Source organism: Lepus europaeus, chromosome 11, assembly GCF_033115175.1.
Source record: "Lepus europaeus isolate LE1 chromosome 11, mLepTim1.pri, whole genome shotgun sequence".
NCBI classification, from domain to species: domain Eukaryota; kingdom Metazoa; phylum Chordata; class Mammalia; order Lagomorpha; family Leporidae; genus Lepus; species Lepus europaeus.
In genome coordinates, this window is record NC_084837.1 from 37275723 (window position 1) to 37292950 (window position 17228).

General features: G+C 41.8%; 1 protein-coding gene across 1 annotated transcript in view; it reads right to left on the bottom strand.

Annotated features, from left to right (window-relative positions):
* The window catches only part of TTC6 (tetratricopeptide repeat domain 6), a 267326-nt gene that overhangs the window by 158661 nt on the left and 91437 nt on the right, over positions 1–17228 (bottom strand). Inside the window, exons 3-4 of the mRNA XM_062206582.1 lie at positions 9949–10059; positions 6025–6234 (exon numbers count right to left, since the gene is read on the bottom strand). Coding sequence (XP_062062566.1) covers positions 6025–6234; positions 9949–10059 — 321 coding nt within the window. The remainder of the gene's footprint in view (positions 1–6024; positions 6235–9948; positions 10060–17228) is intronic.

Below are 17228 nucleotides of genomic sequence, written 5' to 3' on the forward strand. Positions count from 1 at the left end.
AAGCTGTCACCTGCAGTGCCGACATCCCATATGGGCGCCAATGTGAGTCCCGGCTGTTCTACTTCTGATCCAGCTCTCTGCTATGGCCTGGGAAAGCAGTAGAAGATGGCCCAACTCCTTCGGCCCCTGCACCCACAAGGGAGACATGGAAGAAGCTCCTGGCTCCTGGCTTCGGATTGGCCCAGCTCCAGCCATTGCAGCCATTTAGGGAGTGAACCAATGGATGAAAGACTTCTCTCCCTCTCTGTAACTCTGCCTTTCAAATAAATAAATCTTTTTTTAAAAATGAAATTTGCCCAAGATCACATGGTTAGTAAAAGGTAGAGGACCCCATGCCTGGAAATCGTGGAACACTAGGTCCATCACTGATCTGATGATGTTCAGTCTAATAAAGGCAGGAAAGGAAATGAGGTTGGTTTCCCATGGCTTGTCCTTAGGAAAACCATGTTCCATATGATCACTGCTTCCTTTTACAGGGGTTTGAAGAGCGATACATAAGTTGCATAAATCACAACCGTTAATCTTAAAAGAACAAAGATTTGCGGTGCCAGGTTTCTAGCTCCTCTCCCACTGCCTAGCTCCTCAAAGCTGCTGCTGACAACAGGCAAAAACCCTCTGCACCTGAGCCAGCAGGCTCAGGTAGCTAAGCTAACTTTTAAAATCTTTTATAAATCTTGAGCTTCAAGTTCTTTAATCAATTCTTCTCTTACTTCTAAAGATCATTCTCCTTGTCAGATTTAAAAGAAGCCAAGTACAAGTTTATCAGCTTCCTTTTCTCTTTGTTATATTTCTGTTTATTTAAAACCTCAAGCTTTTTCAAAAGAATAAATTAAGGCAGCTATGTCATCTGTTGTCATCACACTGTTCATCCATAATGACAGAGTTATCTTTCCTTAGTCCTCTCTTTCCTCCAAAACTAACATGAAAAACACTTTTTTTGTTCTTAGCATTATTCACAGGCCTCAACCCATTCTGGATCTCAGGGTTCTTGGTGTAACTGTCATAGCCACATGTGACTTTTATGTTTACCTATAAGTATATATTTCTTCTTTCATCTTCAAGTTTTTTTTTACTTTGAAGGCAATAGATCATTCATAATTGCTTGTGAGAATTTGGGGAGTTTAAGTACATTCCACATCTCCTAAAATTTCTTCCATTTAGAATCCCAGGTTGTGTGATCAAATCTTTATTTTTTACAGACTTTTACTAACATTTTCTCTCAAAATGCTCAACAATCCTATCACTGGCTATTGTGTCAGTCATTTCTTCACAAGGTTGCTACAATTTCCTTCTCAGCTTTCTTGTGGTTGGCCATAATTTAGACCTTTTCTTTATTAATGACCTTTTAAGAGAAGAAATGGTCAATGAAATGATGATGATTTACCAAATCCTATTCGTTTTTTGCTGAATGGGACCTTCCAGAATATGTCTGAGCAGTTGAAGTCCTGAATTGCTCTTTTATGATACCTCTGTGCTAGTTCTACTTACTACTATTATTAAAAAGGTCTTCTCATTGCCTCAATTTAACTTGATACAGACTGTGGTATTCCTCATTTTTGTGCCCAGAGATACTAGAGACTAGCCTTATGACCTTAAATGTCCCTATCAGAGACCAGTTCATGGATAAGAATTGATCTTGAGGTGTTAATACAAATAAATAGAAAAAAGATTCTTGGTGAAATGAGTCACAGTAATACGAGTACTATTTTCTTTTTTCTTTTTTTTATTTGACAGGTAGAGATATGGACAGTGAGAGAAAGAGACAGAGAGAAAGGTCTTCCTTTCGTTGGTTCACCCCCCAAATGGCCACCAAGGCCTGCGCTGCACCGATCCGAATCCAGGAGCCAGGTGCTTCCTCCTGGTCTCCCATGTGGGTGCAGGGCCCAAGCACTTGGGCCATCCTCCACTGCCCTCCCGGGCCACAGCAGAGAGCTGGACTGGAAGAGGAGCAATTGGGACTAGTACCCGGCACCCATATGGGATGCTGGTGCCACAGGCGGAGGATTAACCAAGTGAGCCACAGCGCTGGCCCCAAGTACTATTTTCTATAGCATCCCTAGTGTGTCCCACACTATTTTACGACATTAAACTATAATTGCACAATTTCTTATTGGGCATTGTCTTTTCCTTCCTTCAAAATATTTCTGGTTTCAGTTTAGAGTCCTCCTAGCCAATTTTCCAAGTCTTTCTTATTAAACCATTCTGTCATAATAGACACCATCCTTAGTCATTTTTGCAATGACAGTCTTTGTTCTTGCACTTAACCAAACATCTGTTACTTGTTGTTTTGAAAGGGCAGTCTTACAAAGCGGTGAAGAATGAAGATTCTAGAATTAGACAACCCCAAAGTACTGCCTTTACCATGTAACTACATAAGCTGGGCAAGTTGTGTATCTTGAGCAAATTACTTAACTTCTTTACTGCTCAGTTTTTTCAATTATAAAACAAGAGTAATAATAGAGACGTTGGGCCAGAGTTAAGGCTCAGTGCCTAAACCCCATCTTAGTGTCTGTTTGAGACCCAGGTGCTCCACTTCCAATCCCAGCTCTCTGCTTACGCATCTGGGAAAGCAAGAGAAGGTGGCCCAAGTACTTGGGCCCCTACCACCTTTGTAGGAGACTCGGATGGAGTTCTATGCTCCTGGCTTCAGCCTGGTCCAGCCCCAGCCATTGTGACCATTTAGGGAGTGGACCAGTGAACAGTAAATCTTTCTCTATTTCTCTCTCTCTCTCTGTTACTTTGCCATTAAAATAATTAAATAAATAAGTTATTATGATACTATTATAAATGTAAATATAAACATACAGCAAAGTGGCTGGCACATGGTAAATACTCAATAAATTCTAGTTAGCTTAGAAAGTACTACTTCTTTTGGCCGGGGCCGCAGCTCAATAGGCTAATCCTCCACCTGTGGCGCCGGTAACCCAGGTTCTAGTCCCGGTCAGGGCGCCGGATTCTATCCCGGCTGCCCCTCTTACACTCCAGCTCTATGCTGTGGCCCGGGAGTGCAGTGGAGGATGGCCCAGGTCCTTGGGCCCTGCACCCACATGGGAGACCAGGAGAAGCACCTGGTTCCTGGCTTCGAATCAGCGCGGTGTGCTGGCTGCAGCAGCCATTGGAGGGTGAACCAATGGTAAAGGAAGACCTTTCTCTCTGTCTCTCTCTCTCTCTCTTTCAGTGTCCACTCTGCCTGTCCAAAAAAAAAAAAAAAGTACTACTTCTTTCAATCAAAAAAAAAATAATCTTGCATAATTTCTTAATAATATTTAATAATTAGGTAAACCACAACAAACCAAAAGAATTAACATTACAGGGCTTTTCTGAGGGATCTAAATTCTTGACAGGCCATGATGGCTAAGCCACTGACAGAAAATCCATTTTTTTTTTAAAGATTTTATATATTTATTTGAGAGGTAGAGTTACAGACAGTGAGAAGAAGAGACAGAGAGAAACATCTTCCATCTGTTGGTTCATTCCTCAAATGGCCACAACGGCTGGAGCTGTGCTGATCCAAAGCCAGGAGCCAAGAGCTTCCTCTGGGTCTCCCACGTAGGTACAGGGGCCCAAAGACTTGGTCCATCTTCTACTACTTTCCCAGGCCATAGCAGAGACCTGGATTGGAAGAGGAGTAGCCGGGACTAGAACCAGTGCCCATATGGGATGCCAGCGCTGCAGTAGGATTAACCTACTGTGCCATGGCACCGGCCCCAGAAAATCCATTTCACTCAACACATTTAGTGTGTAATTATTTAGAATTTATATCCACATGTTATTGCCAGTGTTCTAATGTTGAGATGGAAGGGTAACTGAAACCTCTGTGCCCACCAGCCTAAAAACTTTTCATCAAGGAGCCAGAAGCCTAACATACAGAATGCACCTGGGGTAGTTAACAATGAAAGGGTTCACTTGGCTTGGCATTAGCAGGCTTTACTTCATGCCCCAAGTCCATGCTTCAGAAAGACAGTATGATGAGGTAGGTCACTAACCATAGAATAAGTCTTTTCTCCCCAAAAGCAGTGGTAGATGTTTCTCTGGCCAACTATTACTGGTGAATCTTATTACCTAATATTCCTGGAAAATCAACAGGCTGGTGTCAGATAGGATGAAACTAAGAAAGTAGGGCTTTAGAAATTAAGAAAAACTAGGGGACAATTTCACTGACCCGTAATACATAAGTTCTCCAGGACCTAGAATAGGATAGAAGTAACTGGACAAAAAAAAAAAAAATATATATATATATATATATATATATATATATATATATATAAGCAATAGGTTAGGGAAGAATCTGAACATTAGAGACTGATTATACGTGAAAGGCAAGGGACAGGGAAGGCACAGATAAATCTCACTTTTAGCAATGGGCATCTAGTCTTGGACAAAAGTTGAATAACAGGTAATGGCCAGCTGACTTGGGTGAAGCACTGAAGAAACATAACCATCAGTGGGGAGAGAGGGAGCCTGAAAGCGGAGGATTGACCTTGAAGGCTGTTGACCCAAGGAGGGCTAGCCTCCTGAATCCATCAGGAAGAGGATCCCTGGTGGTGTCAGGATGATATACTGTGGTTCAGGGAAAGGAGACTTTTTCAAGAATCCCAATAATAACATAAATTTTAAAAATAAATGTGTTTCTTTAAATTAAAAAGAGATTGACTTCAATTCAAAGTATTAAAAATAGAAGGGCTGACAGGCAAATATGGTAAAAATTATGAAAATGATTTAAAAAATGAAAATGGGCCGGCGCTGCGGCTGAATAGGCTAATCCTCCGCCTTGCGGCGCTGGCACACCGGGTTCTAGTCCCGGTCGGGGCACCGATCCTGTCCCGGTTGCCCCTCTTCCAGGCCAGCTCTCTGCTGTGGCCAGGGAGTGCAGTGGAGGATGGCCCAAGTGCTTGGGCCCTGCACCCCATGGGAGACCAGGATAAGCCCCTGGCTCCTGCCATCGGATCAGCGCGGTGCGCTGGCCGCAGCGCGCTACTGTGGCGGCCATTGGAGGGTGAACCAACGGCAAAAGGAAGACCTTTCTCTCTGTCTCTCTCTCTCACTGTCCACTCTGCCTGTCAAAAATTAAAAAAAAAAATGAAAATGACAAAATGAACCTAGGAAACATTCTCACAACAGGAAAAGACTCAAGTGTTAGGATAAACATAAATGGAACAAAGTCAGAAAATCTATAAAGTTCCTTAGTCCTGGTCCCTGGACTATACTTCCTGACTCCCTCAAAACAGTAACTGGAAGACCCTTGGTCAATTTCTGAATAACCTGAGATTGTTCTTTCCTTAATAAAAGGGCTTAGAACTTTAAAAAAAAAAAAAAGGAAGCTGGGTATCATTAATTGTGACACATATATTAGTATAAGATGTTAATAGGTAAAAGGAGATGAGAGGTAGACAAGAACTCTTTGTATTACTATCTCAGAACTTTTGTTTCGGAAAGTTAAAACCTTTCTAAAATAAAATGTTTTTAAAAAGGGGAAAAAAACCTTTTCAAAAATCAGCCTTGGGGCCATCACTGTGGTGCAGCAGGTTAAAGCCCTCGCCTGAAGTGCCGGCACCCCATATGGGCACCGGTTCTAGTCCTGGCTGCTCCTCTTCTGGTCCAGCTCTCTGCTATGGCCTGGGAAAGCAGTGGAAGATGGCCCAAGTCCTTGGGCCTCTGCACCCACATGGGAGACCCGGAAGAAGCTCCTGGCTCCTGGCTCCTGGCTTCAGAATGGCGCAGCTCCAGCCGTTGTGGCCATTTGGGGAGTGAATCAGCAGATGGACGACTCTTTGTCTCTACCTCTCTCTGTAACTCTTTCAAATAAATAAATAAATCTTTTTTAAAAAATCAGCCTTGTCTTTCCAGAGTTGCAGTGAGAAATGAGAGTTTTTGAAAACCGTCAAAAATATATAGGTTCTATTTTCCTACAAGGGAATTTTTTACTAGTGAGGCCTCTTCTTCAGAGTGAACTCCCTGCCCCACACCTTGGTCCTTGCCTGGGCCTTTTCTTTAACTCTGTTTCCAACATAAATAACTTTTTACCTTTAAAGACAGCTGCTTGCCTACTTTTGAATCTTTTGTGGGTTGCTCATCTTCTAGAGGTCTACTTGTTTTCTCAGCAACCTGGACCTCTGAAATTTCCGGAGATTTAAACGCGATGCTTTCTGCTTCTGAGTCTCCCCATTCTGACACATTGCCCTGCTCCATCTGGAAAATGCTTGATGTAGCTTCAGGAAGTTCCTTGAGCACACCCTGTTGGAGAAAGCAAACATACAAGAATTCACTTTTTATTGGCCCTTCCATTGTTTGCAGTTATGGAGCACTTACTGTCTGGCAGCAAATCCATATTATATATAACATTTATTTATTTGTATGTATACATATGTATACATGTATATATGTACACACATATACACATACACATATATATGAAAATATGCTTGAAATTGAGCAAATGTATGGTTGAAATTGAACTTTCCATTGAAGATTTAGAAAGAAAAATTCAAACTGACCTAAGAAAAACATGAGCACTGATAAACTGTTTTCCCTGTACCTTGTGTCAGAACATATAGCTACTGCAGAGTTGTTATACATAAACCAATGCAGTAAAAGGACTCCAATCTTCTGTGGATGCTACCCCATGCTTACGCAGACATGCTGGTGCACAATGAATGAAAACTCACCTGCACGTTCTCACTTCCATTACCCCAGCTTGGCCCATGGGTTAACTCTGGGTCCAGTGACACATCAAGGCTCTGCCCAGAACTAACGCTCTGTGCTCTGAGAAAAGGGATTCCTGCTGAGCCAGCTTTTCCTCCTTGGCCCTGACTTCATTTCCTTGGAGAGGAGCTGACCCAGAGGCCCACACACTTCAACTCCATCCCTGACCCAAATGAAAAATGTTCAAACATCATTAATAAACCTTTTTGCACTCCTTAAAAATATCCCATCGACTTTTATTTGTATCTCAACAAGTCTTAAGGAAATTATATTTACAGCCATATTGGGGCATTACCCAATTTTAATCCACAAATATTATTTAGAATTTTGGAATACTGGCATTGAACAGCCCTAGCTTTTGTTCTTATTTGTTTTTGTTTTTAGGGTTTTTTTGTTTGTTTTGATTTTTTTCTTTCTCTCTTTCTTTTTCTTTTTCTCCATCATACAAAATGCTGAACTCTTTACCTAGAATATAGTTAATCTTCTGTGTATGAAGTTAAATGAAAATAGAGCTTAGTAAAAAACAAGACTGGGAACAGAAGAGGGAAGGGGAAGGGAAGTAGGAGTGTGGGTGAAAGGGTGGGTATGGTGGGAAGAATTACTATGCTCCTAAAGTTGTATTTATGAAATGTATGCAAATAAAAATAAATAATAAATAAGGAAAAAAGAATATTCCATAAATAGTAGTGCATTGGTCTACTCTAAATAAGGACAAGAACTGTTTGCTCTATATTTGTTTCAACTACACCTAAAACATTGCCTGGTACATAACAGGAAAGGGAATGAAGGAATATGTTCCCTTTTTTTTTTTTTTTTTTTTTTTTGCACATGAGCACATGGGCAAATCAGTCACCGTGAAACTGTTCGGAAACTGTTATATTCAAAACAGTAGGTAGACAAAAGGAACAGGAGAGCTCTGGCCTGGGATGCTGAGCTGCTCACTGGCAACATGCCCAGCGAAGGGCAGCCCTCCCAGGACAGCAGTGATGTTGCACAGTGCTGCCAGGTAAGGTTCACCCAGGAGCTACCGCGGGAAGGATGGATAGAGTTCTACTCTCTGGCACTGAGTAGGCACCCACAAAAACATGTCTGGAATAAAGGATACCATGGAGAAATGTGTGCACAATGACCAGGTACCAAGTTAAGAAATATTTTACTTCTAAAAGAGTGGCAAGCCTTCTCATCAAAAGCCAATGGCCAGGGAAAGGTTCTAAACATTAAAATTGAGGGAATTCCAGTAGAATTATAAATAAATGGGTATTTTTATGTAAATATTTATTTCAAGTAATGAAGGTGATCTAAACTAGGCTCCTTTTCAGAGTTTCCTTCAAAACAGTATCTTTCTCTACACTTTACATGAATGTCGTGAATGGTATTAAATCAAATTCATTTCTACTTTGCTAAGACCACATGATCTTGTATTTTCATCTTATTCTACCTTTTAGTGACTTAGGAATCAGAGGTTTTGATATCTACCTGTAACTGGTGTCGCCTTGAGGCAGCTATCTATGATAGCCATCTGAAGCCCTGAAGTGTATATGGTAAGGTCTCACGATAATTGACCTACACACCATTACCGAGTCGCTACTAATGCAACTAAATGCTGCGTCCTGAGGCAGGAGGTCAGGACACAAAGCGGGGAAAGTCGGGGTCTCAACTATGTGCATCTCAAACTCTAGTAGTTCTGTCATTTGTGGCAGCTCTAATGTGGTTTTCACAAACAGAAAAGATTGCACATGCTTTCTGAACAGGATACTTGTATGTTATCCTAAAAACAAAGTATAACCTAGAGTTTCATGTATGTGGGGTTATATTTTCAGGAACTAAAGAAGCTTGCTATTTAATGACATCATTCTATGAATCTTTTGTAAAGAAATGTGTCAACAGAGAATAAATTTTTTCTTGTATATATAGATCTCAATACCCAGGAAGACACTTCCAATTCATCCAGAACATGTCCCAGATTTCTTTGGATCCCACAATTATTTTGCCAATGATGAATAAAAAAGATTTATTTCTTTTTTTTAAGATTTATTTATTTATTTGAAGGCAGAGTTACAAAGAGGCAGAGGCAGAGAGAGAGAGAGAGAGATCTTCCATCTGCTGGTTCGCTTCCCAAATGGCTGCAATGGCTGGAGCTTGACCAATCTGAAGCCAGGAGCCAGGAGCTTCTTCCAGGTCTCCCACGTGGGTGCAGGGGTCCAAGCACTTGGGCCATCTTCTATTGTTTCCCAGACCATAGCTGAGAGCTCAATCAGAAGAGGAACAGCCAGGTCTCAAACCAGCGTCCATATGGGATCCTGGCACTGCAGATGATGGCTTTATTTCTAAAACAAACTTCTGTCACCAATTGTCTGTATTTTTCCACAAAATTTTCCCCTTGATGCTTTTAACAACTTCTCTAAGTATAGATTAAAGTGATGCTTTCTTAAAAGCTAGTAACTTATTTCTCCATCAACCTTCTAGATCTGAATATCTCTCAACCAAAAGAGCTGTTAGAATGTCACCCTTCTGAAAAGGGTTTTGGGCCTTGGCTCAGGAGGTCTATGGTAGACAGTAGCAATGAACCAAAATAGCCAGGCCTCCTAAAGTGGTGTTGGAGTAAATGTGCTAAAATAGACAACAGGAAATATTTTTTTGGAGCCAGTGCTGGTGGCATAGCAAGCAAAGCTGCCACCTGATGTGCCAACATCGCAATATGAAGATGATGCTCACATGGGATAAAGGCCCTAACCTTATGCCCTCTTTTAACCTTGATCACCTTTTTAGAGGCCTTATCTCCAAAACAGCTTTAGAGGTTTAGAGCTTTGACATAAGAATTTGGAGGCAGGGGCCAGCACTGGGGCATAGTAGTCTAAAACTCCACCTCCCCACACCAGCATCCCATATAGGCTAGTTCATGTCCAGCTGCTCCTCTTCCAATCCAGCTCTCTGCTTATGGCCTGGGAAAGCAGTGGAAGATTGCCCAAGACCTTGGGCTCCTGTACCCACATGGGAGACCCAGAAGAAGCTTCTGGCTCCTGGCTTCAGATCAGCCCAGCTGTGGTTGTTGCAGGAGTTATCTGGCATAGATGACCACTCGCTCTCTCTCTCTGCCTCTGCCTCTCTGTAACTCTGCCCTTCAAATAAATAAATAAATCTTTTTTTAAAAAAAGAAATACTTTTGAAATTCCTATATAAACATTCAAGCAACAAGAAGCAAATTATTACAATATAGGCAAAGAGGATTTTTATTAAAGACTTTACCATTTGAGGTTCCTCAACAACTCTCTCTAATCCTTGCTCTGCTTGCGTGTAAAGTATTTCTGCTTGCGTCTGAGGTGTTTTGAGATGTGCTTTTCCCATTAAAGTCATATCCTTGAAGGGGGAAAAGGAAACAAATGAAGTAAGTTCGACTGTAAAAATCATTAAAGTACACTATTCAATATACCAAAATACTATTCAATTAACTCAATAAATGAGAAATATACGAGAGATAAGAGCTAGTCAAAAACATGCAATAAATGGGAAGTAAGCAAAAAGACACAAAATATTTTTGTCTATTCTTTCAATTCCATGGCATCTTAAATTGTTGATCTTGATATTATATTTAATAAGACAATTAGATGATAATAAATCAGATATTACATAACATGACAAAATAAAGATAAAATCAAAACTAAAATTTAATCTAGTGCAAGTGTTTGGTGCAATGGATACAAGACCATTTGGGATGCCCACATCTTGTACTGAACACAGTGAAGAGACAACCAACAGAATGGGAAAAAATATTTGCAAACTATCTGTCCAACACTACCACATTTATTTCAGCACTATTCACAATAGCAAAGATATGGAATCACCTAGGATGTCCATCATCAGATGAATGGATAAAGAAACTCTGGTTTATATACACACTGGAATAGTTTTAGGCCCTAAAAAAAGAATAAAGCCCTGTCGTTTGCAACCAAATGGATGGAACTGGAAGACATCATGTTAAATGAAATCAGCCAGATAAAGAAAGACAAATACTTCATGTTTTCCCTCATACACAGAGCTAAAACAAGATAAAACAAAGCCCTCTATCTGAACATGGAATGGTGACTACAAGAGGCATACAGGGTTGGAGCAGATAGGAGCTGGAATAATGAGAAGTCAAAGTTAGATCAAAGGAATGAGTTCCCAGTGTCACACTGCATAGGGGGGTGACTGTACTTCACAATGACCTACTATGTACTGTCTGAACAAATAGAAGAAAGAAGCTCCAAGCCTCCAACCATAAAGTAATGTCAAAGAAGGGGAAATGTTGATTACCCTGCATCGATCAATACATACTGTATACATGTATTGATATATCACAAATAGCCTATAAATATATTTAATTATATGCATAGTTACTGCTAATAAAAAGTTTTTTTAAAGATTTCATTTTTTATTTATTTGAAAGGCAGAGCTACAGAGAGAGAGAGAAAGATCTTCCATCTGCTGGTTCACTGCTTAAATGTCCTCAACAGCCAGTGCTGTGCCAGACTGAAGCTAGGAGCCTGGACTCCCATGTGGGTGCAAGGGCCCAAGTATTTGGACCATCTTCCACTGCTTTCCCAGGTGCATTACCAGGGAGCTTGATTGGAAGTGGATTACCTGGGACTCGAACTGTTGCCAATATAGGATGCCAGCATGGCAGGCAGCAACTCAACCTGCTACACCACAGTGCTAGCCTCAATAAAAATTTTTTCCATGATAAATGTAAAGAAAAGAAATGACACCAAAAGCATAAGGAACAAAAGAAAACCTAAATAAGTTAGAGCTTAATTTAAAATAAACAAAATTTGAGGGCTGGTGTTGTGGCATAACAGCATAAGCAGCGATGTCAGCATCCCATGTGGGTATTGGTTCAAGTCCCAGCTGCTCCACTTCTGATCCAGTTCCCTGCTAATGTGCCTGGGAAAGCAGTGGAGGAAGGCCTGAGTATTTGGACCTCTGTACCCATGTGGGAGATCCAGAAGCTCCTGGCTCCTGGCTTTGGCCTGGCCCAGACTTGGCCGTTGCAGCCATTTGTGGAGTGAACCAGTGGGTGGAAGATCTCAATCTCTCTCTCTGTCTCTGTCTCTTCCTTTCTCTCTGTAACTCTTTCAAATAAATAAACAAATCTAAAATAAATAAAAATTCAAACGTCAGCACACCAAAGGGCACAATCTAAAAATAGGGTAGGTAAATGGCACTGAAAATGCCAGGTAAAATGTCCAGCTCCCAATCTGGAGTGGTTGGACTTGATTCCTGATTCTAGTTTCCATTTAATGTGGATCCTAGGAGGCAGTAGGTGAGGGTTCAAGCTGCTGGGTTCCTGCCAGTTATGTGGGAGACCTGGACTGAGCACCTGGCTTTGGCGCTTCAGATACTGCAGGCATTAGGGAGTACACCAACAAATGGGAGTCACCCTCTCCCTCTCCCTCTCTTCCCTCCTCCCTCCCTCCATCCCCCATAATTTCTAACTGCCCTTCTCCTTCTCCCTTCTTCCCTGAATCTCAAATTACAAAGAAAAAGAAGTAAAAATGCATCCTACAGAATGGGAAAAAGTACTAGTAAATCATTTACCAGATATACTTAAGACTATATTGTTAAAACTCTTAGAACTCAGCACAAATACAAATTAAAAATACGGAGAAGAACCCTGGCTTTGAAGTTAGTGATACTTGGCAATAACACTAATTTTTAAGGTGAGAAAAGAGGAAGGATGGTTCAAAGAAGTAGCCTGATTATTCAGCTTAAGAATTTCCCTCAGTCTGTTAGCTTGCAGTTACCACATGACCCAGCAATTGCACCTTTAGGGATATTGCATGCCCAAAAGAACTGACAGCAGGTATTCAGATATTTGAACATCAATGTCTATAGCAACATTACTCACAATGGACAAAAGGTGAATATAACACAAATGTTCATTAATTGATGAATGATAAACAAAAATTGTATACCCATTCAATGGATTATACCAGTTAACAACCACCAGAAAGTGAAACACTGATACATACTACAGTATGGATGAATCTTGAAAACATTATGCTAATAGAAAGAAGCCAGACACCAAAGGTCATATAACATATGGTTCCATTTATAGGAAATATCCAAAATAGGTAAATCCCGAGAGACAGAAAGCCAACCAGCAGTTGGTGAGAGTAGGAACGAGGCATGACTTTCATGCGTGCTGAGGATCCCTTTGAGTTGGTGAATTCGGGAACTTGATAAAAGTGGTGGTTGCTTGGCCGGCGCCGTGGCTCAACAGGCTAATCCTCTGCCTTGCGGCACTGGCACACCGGGTTCTAGTCCCAGTCGGGGCGCCGAATTCTATCCCGGTTGCCCTTCTTCCAGGCCAGCTCTCTGCTATGGCCCGGGAGTGCAGTGGAGGATGGCCCAAGTCCTTGGGCCCTGCACCTGCATTGGAGACCAGGAGAAGCACCTGGCTCCTGGCTTCGGATCAACGCGATACGCCGGCCGCAGTGGCCATTGGAGGGTGAACCAATGGCAAAGGAAGACCTTTCTCTCTCTCTCTCTCACACTATCCACTCTGCCTGTCAAAAAAAAAAAAAAAAGTGGTGGTTGCTCAACACTTTGAATGTTGATGCCACCAAATTATGCACTGTAAGATGATACATTTCATGTTAAATGTATTTCAGTTCAGTATAAGAAGCAGTGATTAGGTTTGAGGAGTACTTGGAAATAGTAAGTATACAATGAATGTTATTTCCCTGCTCCTTGGGCATCTTTAACCAATACTCCTATGGCAATAAAATTCACACTTGATAGTTGTGATACATTGTCCAAAGAAAAAAGTTTCATTTTTGTTTACCGGTATTCTAATAAAGCCAGAGAATTAAAATTCACATTTGATGTTTTTAAAAGATATACAATGATTTCCTGACAGCAATAATTTTTTTAGTGTGGGAAATAAATTTTAAAACAAAGACGATTAAATAGATGTGGAGACAAGAGGTGCATGCAAAAAAATGTACTTCATTTTACAATTAATGGGGGCCAACACTGTGGTTTGGCTGGTAAAGCCACCGCCTGCAGTGCCAGCATCCCATATGGGTGCCAGTTCAAGTCCTGGCTGCTCCACTTCTGATCCAGCTCTCTGCTAGGCCTAGGAAAGCAAAAGATGGCCCAAGTCCTTGGGCCCCTGCACCCATGTGGGAGACCCGGAAGAGGCTCCTGGCTCCTGGCTTCAGATCAGCACAGCTCCAGCCGTTGCAGCCAACTGGGGAGTGAACAAGCAGATGGAAGACCTCTCTCTCTGCCTTTCCTTATCTCTCTGTGTAACTCTGAATTTCAAGTAAAATAAAATAAATCTTCAAAAAAAATCCAATTAAGGGATTAGAAGATTCATTAATTTACAAGTCAAATAAAAAAGTCATCTTATTGGCACACTTAAGTGAAAACCACATGACAGATGTACAATAAAGTGATGAGGCACCCATGCCCTACTTTTTTTTTTAAAGATTTTTTTAATTTATTTAAAAGACAGAGTTGCAGAGGTGGAGACAGAGAGAAAGGTCTTCCATCCGCTGGTTCACTCACCAGATGGCCACAACGGCCGGAGCTGCGCCGATCTGAAGCCAGGAGCCAGCAGCCAGGGTCTCCCACGCAGGTCAGGGGCCCAAGGACTTGGGCCATCTTCTACTGCTATCCCAGGCCATAGCAGAGAGCTGGATTGGAAGAGGAGTAGCCAGGACTAGAACCAGCACCCATATGGGATGCCGGCATTTCAGGCCAGGGCTTTAACCCGCTGCGCCACAGTGCCGGCCCTTCATGCCCTACTTTTGATTTCAAATTTTGACTCAGTCACTATAATGTTGAGCAAATTACTTAATCACTCTGTGTCTCAGTTTTCTAAAATATGGATAATAACAGCACAGACCATATATTTATTATGAGAATCAAATATAGAACATATATAATCCCAGTTGTTATTCACATTAAAATCAAAAGCAAAATAAAGATGCCTATTGTCACCATCATAATTTGAGATGATACTGGAAATTCTTTATGTGAAATAAACAAATATAAGAGGGTACTTTAACAAGTTCATAGAAAATAGAATTAAAAGATAAATTCAGGGGCAGGTGTGTGGTGAGTGGTTATGACACTGCTTAGCACACCTGCATCCCTTATCAGAGTGCTTGGTTTCAGTCCTGACTCACTTCTGATCCGGCTTCCTGCCAAAGCGCATTAACTCCATGCTATCTCCCTGAGTCACAGACCATAACTAGCAGTGCAATGTTTCATCTTCCACAAGGTCTTACAGAGTGTGGAACAATTTTTTTTTAAATTCTATAAATAATTTAAAAGTATAAAGCTGCGAGCAGTTCAGGTTCACAATCCTGGGTACACTTTTCATGTGTTTCACAGAGCAGTTTCCACCTGTGGCATCTAACTTAGAAGTCAAAAATGTCAGAGCTGAAAGGCACTTGAAAAACCAGTAAAATCTGAAGGAAGCCCAAATTTCACAGACACTGAAACCAGAACTGTGAGCCTCAACAGGTACTATATAGTATTCAAAACAAACAGAGCACATGGCTGTCTGCTTCGAGCAGATGGACCAGCAACAGAAGCACCAGTATTCTTCTGGCCTGGTAGGCAGGTCCAGTATTTTTTCAATCCTCATTAAAGGAAGGGGTAGGGAGAACAACTCCTTCCTACTCCTCACTACGCAATCCAGGTTCTGGACCCCCAATGACCCAGGCCTCAGTGAACTGAGCCAACAGTGCATTCCTAACATATACCTTGGAATGGTATCAGCACTCATTAAAGCTGCACCACCTTCAAGAATCTTCCTAGGAAATTCAAATTTCACATAGAAGGAAAGAAAATACATTTATGGCTGTAGACAAATACTTGTCCACACAGGTTACTTTCTTGAGAAACTGCCCCAATTTGCATTGACTTTCTCTTGCTTCCTGCAGGCAAAACCTGATGGCGTTGGCCTGTAGAATCCTGCTAACAGGCACAAGAATGTGTCAGGGCTGCTCTGCATTAACGCTCAACACCTTTAGCTTTTTTTTTTTTCCATTATTAAACACTGTCTATGATTGTTCTCGATAGCCAGATCCTGTATTTAGTAGAACTGTCAGTTTTGAAAAATACAATTTGAAAGAAAACATAATTTGAATGGCTGCTATGTAAATTTAAATACAGAAATTGCCACAGGCACTATCTAGAGCTACATATATATGGCATTTTTCCACAAAGTCTTAACAGAATACAATCCATTTCTTGGATTGCTCAAAAAAACACAACAGCTTGTCAAAAAAACATACAGTATTTCCAGAAACACAGAATCACTGCATTTCAAGTAAGATTTCCACTTTTTATACTATCACTTATCTAGGCCATAAAAGTAGTCAGTGCTTGTATTAGCTCATTTTTTGTTACTATACCAAACACCTACAAAGAGCTGCTTAGGAAGGAAGAAGGCTTACTTCAGCTCATAGTTTTAGAGCTTCACAGTCCAGGATCAGACAACACCATTAGTCTGGCTTCTGATCAGACTGAAGGCTGGCCATAACAGAGGGTGTGCAGAGTAAAGATCACAAGATGCCGGAAACAGAGACACAGGGAGCACACTCTATCCTTAGAAAGCTTCCATGATTCAATTATGGGGATCTCACTGTGGTAAGTCAATATAATGCATTCACTTCCCAAAGACTTCACCCTAAGATGACACAACAGGATCAAGCCTCTACTCCATAAGCACCATTAAACCATGACTATGGGACTTAAATATCTGCATGAAGTGGGGGAGCCAAATCTTATCTAAACTACAACAGTCACCCACTGACCCCTCAAAACCCATGTCTTGGGGCCAGTACCATGGCATAGTAGACTAAGCTTCCGTCCACAGTGCCAGTATCCCATATGGACCCTAGTTCGAGTCCCAGCTACTCTTCTTCTGATCCAGCTCCTTGCTTATGGCCTGAGAAAGGGGCTAAGGATGATCCAGGTGATTGGGTCCCTGTACCCACATGGGAGACACCGAAGAAGCTCTTGTCTCATGGTTTTGGATCAAGCTCAGCTCCAGCCTCTGAGGCCATATGGAGAGTGAACCAGTGGATGGAAGATCTCTCTCTCTCTCTCTCTCTCTCTCTCTCTCTGTCTCTCCCTCTCTGTGTAACTCTACCTGTCAAATAAATAAATAAAAATCTTTAAAAAAAAAAAAAAAACTCGGCCGGCGTCGCGGCTCACTAGGCTAATCCTCCGCCTTGCGGCGCCGACACACTGGGTTCTAGTCCTGGTTGGGGCATCGATCCTGTCCCGGTTGCCCCTCTTCCAGGCCAGCTCTCTGCTGTGGCCAGGGAGTGCAGTGGAGGATGGCCCAAGTGCTTGGGCCCTGCACCCCATGGGAGACCAGGAGAAGCACCTGGCTCCTGGCTTCGGATCAGCGCGGTGCGCTGGCCCAGTGCACCGACCGCGGCGGCCATTGGAAGGTGAACCAACGGCAAAGGAAGACCTTTCTCTCTGTCTCTCTCTCTCTCACTGTCCACTCTGCCTGTCAA